The sequence below is a fragment of the Notechis scutatus genome, chromosome 2, assembly GCF_049901735.1.
Source record: "Notechis scutatus isolate UNSWTSFEM ecotype Mainland chromosome 2, rNotScu1.2, whole genome shotgun sequence".
Classification (NCBI taxonomy): domain Eukaryota; kingdom Metazoa; phylum Chordata; class Lepidosauria; order Squamata; family Elapidae; genus Notechis; species Notechis scutatus.
The window spans coordinates 196,980,880-196,995,534 of NC_142010.1; the positions used below are offsets into that span (position 1 = coordinate 196,980,880).

Below are 14,655 nucleotides of genomic sequence, written 5' to 3' on the forward strand. Positions count from 1 at the left end.
ATTCCAATGATTGTATTAGACTCTTGACGAATTAAGGAAAGATCTGATGACAGTCACATAAAATTAAAGCTGGATCTCCTACCAAGAAAGAGATTTATGAAAAAGCTTCTAACAGTACCCTCCCCATTCAATTAAAGGTAAAAGAGGGAGGAATAAAGTACATTCAGACTTAAAGGATTCTACTATAGCCATAGTGTGTTTATTGGTCTGATATATCATATAGTGCTGATAGATTAAACTAAAAAGAAATTGCAATGCTCTGAAGAAGTTGGAAGGCAGCTAAAGAGGTCTTCTTTCTACAGTGGATTAATTTGGGCTGTTCCTAGTATTGACAGATAAGCAGAAAAGCTTGATAGTTTGTTTACACACAGAACATCTACACAGCATGTAGTCATTTAGGATGCTCAATGTAACCAGGAAAATGAATGCTGAACTTCATTATTGATATTGTGTCATATATCAGTAATAGAGATTTCCTACATAATCTATTGGAAGAAATTTATTCAGTGAAACATACAAGACAGTAGAGTCAAGCTAACAACAGATTTGAATTGTTATAATAGCCAAGAACCAATTCCAATCACCTCTGTCATTGATCATTCCAACATGGACTGATGGAACTTTGAATCCAACAGATCTGTAAGCTTCCCCATCTGCATTAACATTTCCATCAATTTTAGTGGTTATTTTGTATTAACATTTCAGTCAATTTTAGTGGTTATTTTCATAATAAAAATCTATCTCAGTCTAAAATTTTATGGAGCCAGAAAGTAAATAGATAACTAAAATGAAATTAGTCTTCTTCCATGTGATGTTTTAAATCAATTTAGGCATGTGTCAAGGTTCTACAAATGCCAATGGACCCTTCTTTTTCAAGAGCTCAGTCCTATGTTGTTTATATATTATATAAATGATTTGCTGCATATGATGCTCAAAACTAATTTGCCAAAGAAGTGATAGACAGATTTGTATCACAATAGAACCCCTTCCTATTTCAACTTAGATTTTCCTAAGTTTTATATTTTACATTGCTACAGTTTACTTAATTCCTAAATCATGAATAATGACTCTTTTATTTTGAGAAGGTCGCTTTCCCTCCTCCTTCCCTCATGCTGGCTGCTCTGTTGCCCATTTTTCTGTTGCAGCACTGCGCCGCACCAAGGATCCAGCTTGATAGTGGGAGTAGGGGTGGGGGAAGGAGGTTTATAATAATTTGCCTTGCCAAACTAACCCTGCAGTCTCCCCTACATTGGGCCTAGCTTTGATTGTGCTGCCAACTTAATTTCTCACCCCTCTCACTTTTGCTCAGACTGATCAACATTTCCTGCACGCAGTTCCACGGGGAGGGAAGAATCCCTCCCTCCACTTCCCTGCAATTTTTCACCTTCCCACATGAGCAACAACTCCTTGTCTCTATGGTAACTCTCATTCCTCGGAAACCTCGCCTCTTAAAGGAGCCACGTCCTGAAGGCTGAAACAGCCGTGAGACCAATGTGCAGACAAACAGCTCAGAAACAGCCTTTTGGCAATTAAACAACTGATTCACCCAGGGTCAGGTTGGCTGTCACAGGAGGCTCGTCCCCCATCTGTGCCAGAGTTGGAGGACGGGGATGGGCCACGCCTCTCATGACAGCCAACCTGACCCTGGGCAAACCAGTTGTTAAATTATTTGAATCCCACCACTGCCTACATGCAATGGTGTATGGCAGAGATATCAAACTCAAGGCCCGGGGGCCAGATCCAGCCCACAAGGTGCTTAGATCTGGGAGCTTGTTTTCCCTGGTAGAGCATTCCCCAACAAGGACTAGCCTGCTTATCCAACGCCAGCAAGATAAAAGAGAAATAATGCCAGGGAAGTGGAGTGGGAAGGTACTTGCCCCGGTCCCAAAGAAGGGAAACCAGCGAGGAATGGCGCCTGTGATATTTAGGCACGAACTTGAAGCCAGCCGTTGAAAATGGCGGGAAAGCAGAATCTCCTATGTTAATTGCCTGAGCAGTTTAACGAGCCGCTGCTGCTGACTCTCTAAATTGTCAGATAAATGATCCTGTCAGTCGAAATGGCAAGTAGAAGTGAGCCGCGGCTGCGAACGCTCCGCCAAGATCGCAGAGATAAGACGATCGGGGGATTAGATAGGCTAATTGCCTAAAGCAGCCGTCTCAGACTGCCTGCGGAGTGGCAGGCTCCGCCAGCCACAAAGAACTGCTCTCAAACTGATCGGGGGGATGACCTAATAGAGCCACAAGCCTTGAAATCGCCAAATTAATTGGGGAAAAATTTACAAGCCGAATTAACCCAAGAGCAAACCTGAATTTTGAGTAGCTGAATCAGAAAACCATTCCAGTCAGGGAGTGCACAACCTCTTACCACGAAGGCTGAGTTAAACTGGGGGACGCTGGGGAGGTGTCCCGGAGGAGGAGGAGCGTCCCAGAGTTTTAAGCCCAGCCTTTCCAGAAGAGACTGAAGGATGCTCTGAACAGCTCATGGGAGAATAGCCAACAAAAACTATAGGATGTTTGTATGTGTGTGTGTATAAGATGTAATGCAGGGGTCTTCAAACTTGACAGCTTTAAGACTTACGGACTTCAACTCCCAGAATTCTTTCTCAAGCCATATTAGCTCAGGAATTCTGGGAGTTGAAGTCCACAAGTTTTAAACTTGTCAAGTTTGAAGACCCTTGATGTAATGTAATAATTTAAAATATTCTGGTTGTAGACACAGATTTTGTAGTTGCTTTCGTATGTAAGTAAATCCAGTAATTTTTTCCCATCTCCCTTCGGTATTACTCATGGTAAAGCATTTATATGGATCTTATTTGATTCCTTGAATAAAAGGAAATAAAATTTTCATGTTTACTCAGATAAAAACACATTATAAATATTAATAAACACTGGAAAAAGAATCCCAAATCTTAAAGAGTATCTCAATTTTGTTTGGTACCTGTCAACAATTTAAGTGTTGATTTAACTACATTAATATCTTCCACAAGACATATACCCACCCTAATTCTAATTATAATACTGAATATGGCTTCATGTCTCACAGCCAACTGAACTTTTAAAAGGAAAAAAATCCAAAGTAAATACTATATCCAAACTTTCCCCCCAAATCATCTCTCTCTCACTCTCTGTATATATATATCTATATATAGATAGATATCAGACATGATTCATAACTTTTAAAATACTATTTCCTTTGAATTCAAAATGTGAACCTGTTTTAAGGATCCCATTTTCTTATTTTATATCAACCACATACTCAATGGCATCCTCATAATAATATCAGCAGCACTTACTCATCATACTTGATACGATAAATAATATCTTCAGTATCCATATAATCTGTATAAGATGTAGAAGGTGTATTGTCCAAATTATTTGTATTTTCTCTAGAATGATCTTGGCTCAAGTTTCCATTAGTCCTTTTGTAATTACTGCCACTCTTTCCTTGAGCTTTTCCATTTTTATGTCCTTTTGTTGCTCGAGTTACATTTTCTATATGAGCTTCGAACCAGGATCCAATAGTGACATCTCGGGCATCCACCAATTCATTTATCTAAAAATAAATTTGACATTTAGTGAATGTTATGCTGTAGAAAAAAACAACTAATGTGATAATGTTGAGCTTCTATGCTAACTATATTTACACTTATACTAATTTAATTCTAGTTTGGCATTTTTTGTCTCTACACTCTTCTACTACCTATACTGAAAGTTGTAAAAACGGATTTCATAAAATAGGATAGTCCTTTGTTCTGACCTACTGAAATTCCCCCAACATGTGAAGCAGATCTGGAATTGTGCAGGAAATGTGTGAGAATAAAGAAATGTTGGTGGATGCCATTTTAGCAGCAAACTATTGTTAGAAATTGTTTTAAAACAGAAGTTGCACAGAAGCCATATATTTAATGACAATAGAATGATTGGGCTATATATAATATTCTTCCTTCATATTATTATTAACACAAGTAATGTAACGTAACTGCCATTTTTTAATACATGTATGTCCAACCTGTGGGCTGCATGAAGCCCTGGATAGCTAGTACTGCAAACAAGATTATAAACTTTTTTAACATTATGCAATTTTTATAACTAACATTATTAGTTATATTTATATGCAGCCCAAGGCAGTCCAGGCAAGCCAGACAGTTGGACACCCATGTTTTATTTGTTGCCACTATTTTAACTGGATGTTTCTATTTACTGTTTTCTTAATATTTATATTTTCTGTAGAATTAACCCTTCATCATACAATAATTGAATCAAGAATACTTTATTTCCCTCTTGCTATGTACCATATTCTAATGAAAGATACATTTAACATTTCGCATATAATCTAAATATTTAAGACTGATTAATTAATGTTTGTTTAAATAACAAAGGTTATGTAAAACAACACAGCCATGCTGTGCACCCAAAATCATGAACTCAACCATCACCACTGCACCAGCCTTTAACAACAAATTCCGCTCATGTAGTAAATTTTTACTATTTTTTAGTCCCTTACATTTGCTGGAAAATGCATTTAATATCCTTTTAAAATATGTTCCTAAACCTATCCTAATTTAAGTCACATTATAGATTAATGTCATGCAAGAAGATTGTCATGAAAATAGTCAGATTAACTTCCTTGGCTTTCTCCATACCCCAGATTACCCAACCTCTACACCATATCTAGGAAAGCTACAGAAACAGAAATTTATTCTTAGTAACACATTCCACTGATGGATTAACATAGTTGTACACAGGTCTGTTTATATAGACACCCAATGACATCCATAGACAACGTCTTTTAAAATAGATAAACTAGACTTCCGGTTTGCAAGCTTTCGGCGGCGGCAGGGATTCGCGACACCGCGCGATCCCTGCTGCGTTCGCCGCCAAGGTTCCCCCGATCCGTTTGGATCTGGGGGATATAGCTGCCCCGTAGAGGCAGCTGAAGACAGGGGGGATCTGGAAAGGGGTTTGGGGGCGTCACAGACCCCCTCCCTAGCCGGCTAAACCCCCTTTTCCCGAGGCGGAGGAACGGCAGTCAGCAATGGCCGCCACGAAGAAATCTGCAGCCGGACAAGCAGGTGCAGGAGGGAGAGAGTCGGAAGAATAGTGAAAGTTGCTTCTAACCGGGACAAGACAAGAGAAAGTGACCTGGAAACTTGAAGGCTGCTAAGTATGTGTTGTCTCTAGTGAGAGTTACAAGCTGCGAATATTTTAAAAGGGAAAGTTTTTTTCTTTGTTCCACTCTCCTTCCTAAAGTGACAGTGGAGGGAAAAAATCCTTTTGGCTGTGAGTGGGAAGGGAGAGGGGGGGAAATTGGAGCAAAATTTGAGAACAAGGAGAAGATTGCCTAGAATTTTAAAGAGTTACTAAACATCAATAAGACTTCCAAAAATATATTTGAAAGGGAACTTTGTCATCAAACTTTAACTCCAGAAAGAGAAAGTGAAGAAGAAGAAGGTATTTAAAAGAAACAGCCTGTTTGGATTGTTTGGTGATTTTGGAACTTTTGAGAATTATTTCTGATCAAAACATCTGGGTGGTTGTCTGGAAAAACTTTTTCTCTGCACAATGGCATCACTTGTGGATGGATTGAAACTTGTACATCAAAAATATGAAAAAGAAAAACAAGAAGGGAAAGATGGTCTTGGCACTATTTTTCAATTTTTGGAAATGGCGGTTTATACTTATGTGAAGTAGAATGAACAACAGGATGAAGGGGACAAAGAAGAAGCCATCTTTGATGAACAAATGACTGGTTGGAGAAGGGAAAAAGAAAGAGAAAAAGGAAAAGAGGACTCTAAGATCTGGAAAAACAACCCCAAAAGAGAAGAATAAGGTGAAAAAGGGACATTATGTTAGAAAACAACAGAAAGGGGGAAAACAGAATAAAAAGGAGGTGGAGAGACAAGGGGTTAAAGAGGACAAAGAGAAGAAGAAGCAAGGGAGAAAGGAAGGGATGAGAAGCCCTAATGGTAGGGAGCAAGATGTTAAGAAGCAAAAGTTTTTTAGAGATAATGGATAAACTTTATTGATAAAGGGATTCTAGAAAGGTACATAAGACTGTATTTTTATATTTGTATTTAAAAATAACCATAGAAAATTGGAAATAATATGTAATTTAAAATGTGATAAAATATTTAACATAAACTAGTGAAATTTTTGTTAAGAAAAAAGGGGTACTGCAATGAAATATGATTTAAGATTGTGATGGGGGGGGGGGGGTAATAATTTTTGGAAAGCATAATTGTTCCCACAAAGGCATGATATTTAATTGAAATGGATAAAATGTTTAAGATATAAATGATTGTTAATATTAATGATCAGACTATGGTATATTAGCGAAATTTTTTGTGAAATGATAGATTTGAAGTAGAAGAAGGAGGAACATTGTAATGAAATAATGAGCTATAATATGTGATGGGGGGGAAATAATTATGGAAAATAGGGCTCCCATAAAAGTATGTGATTTAATTGAAAAGTAATGTGTTAAACGTTCAAGATATAAATGAATATCAATACTAATGATTAGATTTGTAACATTTTTGATAATATAATATAATTTTAGAATGTACCAGACAGAATCCCAATGTAAGTTATGTGTTTTATATTAAGTATTATAAATATAGGGGAGAGAGATAAAGGCATCATACTCCATATAGTGTACAGGAGAAGTTTTTCTTCTTTTTAAAGAAGAAAAATAAATGGATGGCTGGAAATAGAACAGACAAAGAATAATAAATATTATGATCTGAATTGAGAGGAGATAAATAAAATAAAATTGAGAAAATTTAAAAGAGAGGAGAAGTTATATAGAAAATTGAAAATGTTAATAAGATATGAAATGGTATATAAAAGGAATATGAATTTGAATTTGTGTCTGTACCAAGAGTTATAACCCGGGACTAAGCAACTTTCAGAAAAGAGATTTTTTATGCTTTTGTGTTTTGTGTTTTTGTGTATGTATGTATTGTTTGTTTTGAAGAATTAATAAAACTTGTTTAAAAAAAATTAAATAGATAAACTAGTTTAAAATATAGTATTGTAAACCAATGATCTAAAGCACAGATTTCCAAGATAAATTTTCAGAGACAGCGAAAGTAATCAACTAATATTCACTATTAGTTATTACTATTATCTGTGCTTAAAATCTATCTGAACATAATAACTTGAAAACAGAATAGAGACCAAACATTTTATATTACCATAATAAATTCTTTCATGACAAAACCATGCAATTTAATGTTTTCCCTAAAAGTTTCCAGGGGCTAAAATTGTGTTGTTATTTTTGTATGTAATAGTTCAAGAGGATGGTACGACAAAGACAATTTTTCCTCTGTTGTAGCCCCCAGGCATGCTCCTAAAGATGTTCCTAGCAACTTAACATCCTGATTAACTTTACACATGATGATTAAGAATGTGTAATTTCACTAGACACTCAGAATTTAGATCAGATGAGCACAAATTATCGAGAAGAAAGGCCACGTTGATAAATTAAAATTTCTTGTACTTCTCCCAAGTGTTTGGAGTCCTGATCAACTGTTTTATAGCTAGCAGTGGTGAAATCATGGGAGGTGATGGCAGCAGTGAGGCCTGGAGGTATTCAGAAGCATGTCTTTCGTGACAATGGCTATAAATTTACTACATTTTATAAAATATTGGTGAACTTCATGCAACAGTATCACTATGTAGTAAAACTACTTCAATTTCAGAAATACATATTTAATGCTAGCCAAGATAAAAGATATAATATTGTAAATTCCCAGGCAGATGTACAGTGCATAAATTCAGAATCCTTGAAATAACTGCTTCACCCCGCCCAGATCTGGCCTGTGTTGCTTCTTCTCAAATAAACCGAAATCCTCCTCCCCTGTCACCTTCCCAGGTTCAGTCACATTTATTGTACATACCAAGATGTGTTGCAACTTGAAGTTAAAAAGTCATTGAACTTGTCATAGGACTGTATTAAGTACTAGGCCAAAATTTCAGTCTCTGCACTTCTGTACAGAATAGCACACACAGATTCAACGGCCGTTTTTTATGTGCACACTCTCATTTTTTTGTACACATATATACATATACACACATATTTTCCAGGAGGAGAAAGGTCTCTTTCTTTTTACATGAAATTAGCTTAAAATCACTGTCCCTCTGCTGCCAATTGCAAAAAAATAATTTAATGAATTTGTTAGGAAAGAAGGAAAAGCCACAGGGGAAAAATGCTTAAATCTAATGTATTTCATCTATTATAACAAGAATATAGTGATTTTAAGTATCTTTGTAGGGGGAAAGGGGTAAATGATACAAATAGTCCCCTATAGATTAACTAAAAAGTAAACTGGGACTATTTGGAAGTGAAGATCACAAGGCTTGAAGCAGCAGGCCACTTACATAGGGTTCCATGGTCACGTTTTTTAAAAGATGAGCTCAGAAAAGGTCTGTCAAGTGCTGCCACCTTCTGAGATTTCACCTCTATATAAAGTTTTGCCTTGAAACAGGCATGGAAACAAGGAGAGGCGGTTTCTCTATATAAATATATATGATAACTATAATTTTAAAAAGCGAAACACTTTTGCAATCTTAAATGGGAAATTCAGGATTTGACAATGGAGATATCCCAGAAATGAAATCTACATGCACATGCACCTACACAAACCCAGTGTTCTCACATCTGTAAATTTTCATTTCACAAAGCTGTTCTTTGTTAAAAAGATAGTTGTTGCACATATTTATATGTAAAATTTGTCTCTCCAATTTATTTTTTCCTCCACTCTTGCTCTCAGCACTGGCTCTCCACAGGGCTGTGTGCTGAGTCCCCTTTTGTATTCACTCTACACCTACGACTGCACTCCCTCTTGTTCCCACTAACTCTATAATAAAATTTGCAGATGACACCACGTTGTCGTCTCATATCAGGAGGAAACAAGATGGCCTATTATAGGTCAGAGGTCCTCAGACTGGTCTTGTGGTGTAAGAGTCATAACCTCACCCTGAACATCAGAAAGACCAAAGAATTGATTATAGACTTCAGAAGATGCGAAGCAGAGCCTCTCCAAGTATATATCAATGGAGACTGTGTGGAAAGAGTTCATAGTTTTAAATTTCTAGGAACTCATATTTCCAACAACCTTACTTGGTCGGTCCACACTATGGCCACTGCAAAGAAGGCCCAACAGCGCCTGCACTTTCTGAGGTCGCTAAAAAAGAGTGGTTTGGTTGAGAAGTTGCTGGTTACTTTTTACCGGTCTACCATCGAGAGCATTTTGGCATACTGTGTAACGGTGTGGTATGCTGGATGCTCTGCAGTGGATAAGAGGCTCCAGAGAGTTATAAACACAAAAAATCATTGGTTGCTCTCTTTCTTCTTTGGAAGAGATTGCGAAGACCAGACTCTCTAGAACACTAATAATCTCCACAGACCATTCTCATCCTGGACATTTATACTTCGATCGATCTGCTACCATCAGGGAGGTGTCTTAAAATGAGGACTAATAGATTGAGAAAGTTTCTTTTCCAAGGCAGTAATTGTCTTGAATCAAACATTTAGTGATTTAGTCCTATTATTATTATTATTTTAATTTTTAAAACTCTGTAGTGTGATTGTGATGTGGTGTTTGGGACACTGTGCTGGAGTAGCTTTCAAATTTCATTGTATTCGTGGAATGCAATGACAATAAAGGTATTCTGTTCTATTCTATTCTATTCTATTCTATATAACCTCTAATCTAGATGTTACTAGATGCCACTGTTCCAAAAGTTGGATTATTTTAATGTCTTTGAACTACAAAGTAGTTCTTAAGCACTAATAGACAAGATAGCTCTCAGAATCTGTTAAATCATTAATTACTATAAGGTATTTCCCTTTCCCTGCACATTCTTATTTATACAAATTTAAAAGAATTTTCCTATACTATAGAGGCACTTATAATTTCAAGGAAATTATTATTTAGGGAGTGGGAGAGGAAAATTGTTTGGATAGTTCATCAAAGTAAACTGGATCAAATGGACTTGAATTTTCTTTCCCAGTAAATGAAATCTAGTACAATCATAAACCAATAATTATAAATAAGGACTAATATTACTATTACCCAAATTAAATGTTGCATTTTTAAAGGCAAACAATTCTATACAAATATAATGAAAGTAGACAGATAGCATCCATTTTTATTATCCGCTACTAGTGAAAATCACTTTCAGAACTACTTAAAGGCAAAATAAGATATGATAGTCCTCTATACGAGGAAAGAGATATGAGGCAGAAAGTTGATGAAAGGAAAGAATGGATTAAAGAAAAATCACCCATGCACAAGGACCAGCATATAACTGGAAAAAAGGGAATAGCCGGCTATAAAACCAATAGGTTCCAAAGAACGACACATGGATGTGTGTGCATGTGTGTATGTGTGAGAATTTATATAGATTCCAAACAGGGGTGGGTTTCAAATGTTTTTGCTACTGGTTTGGAGAGCCCGCACACCAAACATGCATTTTGTGCGTGCAAAGCTCAAAGACCGCCCTCTGTATCAATGATGGTGAGCTGTGCAGGCGCACCTAAAGCGCATGCGCGCCTAACATGCACTTTGCGCACACACAGGGCTCAGAGATCACCCTCTGTATCAATGCTGGTGAGCTGTGCTGTTTTTTAGATCAGCTGAGGTGCAGCAATCCGCTCTGCCCTGCAAACCAGCTGAACTAAAAAACAAGGGAATATAGGAGAGGTAAGAGTGGGGGTGGGTGGGCAGGCCATCCAGAGGTGGTATTTGCCAGTTCTCTGAACCAGTCAAAATTTCCGCTACCGGTATGTCAGAACCGGTCCAAACCAGCTGAATACTACCTCTGATTCCAAAATACATTCAGACAAATAGTAGGAGCTGAATTCATATATGAACTTGAACCTAACAAAAATACTGGGCCACATATAGTACTATTTTATAAAAATGATGGGCCTTCTTGTTCCAGCCATTCTATATGCCTACTACTTTGTCCCTCTGAAACTGAACACTGCTTCCATTTGCTTTATCCTCTATACAGAGAAATGAAGGGATAAGTGTAACAGACGATGAGCTGAATGAAACTATTTAAGGACTGAATCTGGTCATAATCCATTCACTGGAACTACTAGATCATAAACTTCACAAATGAAATAGCACTTCTCTGACATAAAAAGAATAAGAGTTATGACCATACTTCAGTTACAACACTGAAGTTAGAAGCATAGGTAAATGGCTTCTAAGAACTGAACTATTAACAATGTTTGAATTCTAACTGCAGCATTTCAACAAATTTCTATGGTAACTGAATATTAAACAAGGCAAAAAGGCTTTTACATTTTCAGCCACATAGTTTCACATGGAATACAGCTTATAAAAGCATGTCAGAAACCAGCAAAGTATTATTTTAAAAAATTGCAGTCACAATAAAAACATCAAATTATGGTACTGTAATAAAATTCTCAATGTTACATTATCAATGTTAATTTTCAGAGATTCCATAATCATTATTTAAAAATTTTTCAACAAAAATCAGGAACCAAAAGAGTAAACCAAGAAATAAACTGTCACATTCATAGTTCCTATTTTCCTGAGCCCTGGTAGTTACAGTTCAAGCCAAGGAAAAAACATAGCTCCTTAAGGACTACTGACAGGTACCTCAAGGGAAGCTACATCAGAATCGAAGTTTCTTTGCCTGATTTAGAATCCCAATACTGCACACATCAAGCATTACACCATATAATTTAGTCAACAGACATTTTAAACTTTAACTAGACAAACTGTGACCTATTGGGTAATTATTTCAGAGAAACATGATGACCATGGGAGACAATAAAGCAGTGAGAGTAGAAACAATTTCCGATTTCCTGCTGGTTTCACCACTGACTTTCCTTGTAGGAAGCTGGAAGAGAGCATTAGAAATTACAATTATGTGACTGTGGCAGACAGCAGAGGCATGGAAGCCCTAGAGCAACTACAACTTTGCCATAGGGAACTACAACAGGCCTGGAATTTTGGATGCATTCTTCAAGTTAGTCTATTCGAGGTATGTTAATTCAACAACTGTTGCCCTGTGATGCACCATTCCTACCAATTGGAGATTGCAAACAGATAACCAGCAGGCATATGTACAGATATAGCATGGCATTATTTCTACTTAATTGTTTTATTATTGCTTATGGCACAATAATAATTATTTTGAATTTTCTCTGATTTGGTCTTGCCTTCATATTTTTAATAAAAAATATCATTTTTTCTCTTTAATAGAAGAAATAGTTAATATATTAAATTGGAAATTATACCTAATCAGTTGATACCCTAAATACTCTCTTGATAAACTTCCATAACAAAGAAATTTTTTGATAAAAAGTTTAATCTCAGTAAGCAGAATGGCTGGAAGGGACCTTGGAGGTCCCCCCTGCTCAAATGGTACCCTACACCAGCAGTTGCCAACCGGTGGGCCACAGCCCACTGGTGGGCCGTGAGAAAATTTTGGTGGGCCACAGAGAAATCTCACCCCCAGAGCACCCCCACAAAGCAATTAATCCAGGCTGCGCAGAAACACAAGGCTGTGCTGCCCACATGGCCCGTGGGAACCCTCCCCGCCCACTCACTCCTTACCCCGCAAACTTGCCTGCTAAATTTCTATTTTTCCTTTTTCCGACCATCATCTGTTCTGCTGTGCTGGGAGATTTAGATTAGCTAGGAAGCAGGAAATGGTTGGATTTCTTGCTTTCTAGCTAGTCTTTAGGTCTTCGGCTCTGCTTTTAAGTACAGCCAAATCTTAGGACTGAAGGTTTGCTTGCAAGCAAATTCAGTGCAGATTCAGGGCAAGCAAATTTGAGAGACTGAGCTAGCCAATGGGCAGATAGATAGATCACTGAATGATTCTGTGAGCAACTCAATCTGCCTGCTTTGCCTGATTTTGGGTAAAAGTTGTTCTTTTTTATAAAAAATTCAATATTTATATAAGTATTTATATATTTGCATAAAAGCCATGCCCATCCAGTCACATGACTGTCAAGCCACACCCACAAATTAGGCCACACCCACAGGACCAGTTAGTGGTCCCTGGGATCTAAAATTATGTTTGGTGGTCCCTGAGGTCCAAAAGGTTGGCAACCCCTGCCCTATACCATTTCAGACAAATGACTATCTCATCTCTTCTTTAAAACTTTTAATGTTGGAGCACCCACAACTTCTGGAGACAAGCCTTTTTACCAATTAATTGTTCCAACTGTCACGAAATTTCTCCTTAGTTCTAGGTTGATTCTCTCTATCATTAGTTTCCATCCACTGTTTCTTTTCCTACCCTCAGGACAAGAATAGGTTGACCGTGTCTTTGTGGCAGACCTTAGATATTGGAATCCTGCTAGTCCTTCATTAAACTAAACATATCCTATTCTTGCAACTGTTCTACGCATGTTTTAGCCTCTAGTCCCCTAATCATCTTTCTTTCTCTTGTCTGCAATCTTCCTAGGGTTTCAACATCTTTTTTATATTGTGGCAACCAAAACTGGATGCAATGTTCTAAGTGTGGTCTTACCAGGGCATTATAAAGTGGTAGTAACACTTCAAGTGATCTTGATCTCTGTTAAAACAGCCTAGAACTGTGTTGGCTTTTTTTAGCAGCTGAGACACTGCTGGCTCATATTTAAGTGATTGTCATTTGGAAGTAAAGGAATCTTTAGTTATAAATGTTATATAAATTTTCCATCACTTCCCTCTTTTTAATAACTCATGCTTTCTCATTGTCAATTCAGCTTAGCAGAAAGATCTTTGGTTTTTGTTTGGTCAATGGAGTGTTTAGAACCAGGTACTGTATAATATTAACGGTGAAAAGTAAATGTAACTATTGTCCTATTTCTTGTAAAAAGAAAAAACACACACACACAAGATCCATAAGCAAATGATTGTCTCCAATCAACTAACATATTATGTCGAGATGCCTAGGGCCAGTGGTGTATTAACCATTAAGCAGACTAAGCATGTCTGCTTAAGCACCAGGACCAAAAGGGGGCACCACAAAAACGTTTATGTAGCCTAAGCTTGGTTTCGTTTGTACAGTATGTACAAAGGAAGGGACTGAGATTTGTCAGTGCTTAGGGCACCAGTGAGCCTTAATCCATCACTGCCTAGGGCAGATTTTCATACTAAATGCAAAGGCAACTATTGTTATTAATAATTTAAAATATATTAAAACATTTGGAAAAACATAAAAAACATGCACTGCAGAAAGATGGGGCGAGAAAGAAAACTCTGTTATTTCCCCTTATTTAACCAAAAAATTAACAAAATTTTGTTTTGCTTATTTAACAAAAATAAATCCTATATGAATAGCCTACATCAGGGCTGTCAAATACCCAGCCCACAGGCTGGATGCGTCACATGCTGGCCACGCCCACGCCCGGTTTAGTGAATGGGAAAAAAGTTCCGACATGTCACACACCGCCACCATGACAACGTGAGTTTGACACCCCTGGCCTACATAAATAACCAGTGTTCTATAGTATTGATCTAGTACAAGGGTCTTCAAACTTGGCAAGTTTAAAACTTGTGGACTTCCAACTCCCAAAATTCCTGAGCTAACATGACTGGAGGAGGAATTCTGGGAGTTGAAGTCCACTAGTCTTAACGCTGTCAAGTTTGAAGACCCCTAGATCCAGAAACACGA

The 14,655-nt window shown here is 37.3% G+C and overlaps 1 protein-coding gene across 1 annotated transcript in view; it reads right to left on the reverse strand.

The window, feature by feature from the left end:
* The window catches only part of UHRF2 (ubiquitin like with PHD and ring finger domains 2), an 84,896-nt gene that overhangs the window by 57,700 nt on the left and 12,541 nt on the right, over positions 1 to 14,655 (reverse strand). Inside the window, exon 3 of the mRNA XM_026676011.2 lies at positions 3,294 to 3,553. Within this exon, the coding sequence (XP_026531796.1) occupies positions 3,294 to 3,553 (260 nt within the window). The remainder of the gene's footprint in view (positions 1 to 3,293; positions 3,554 to 14,655) is intronic.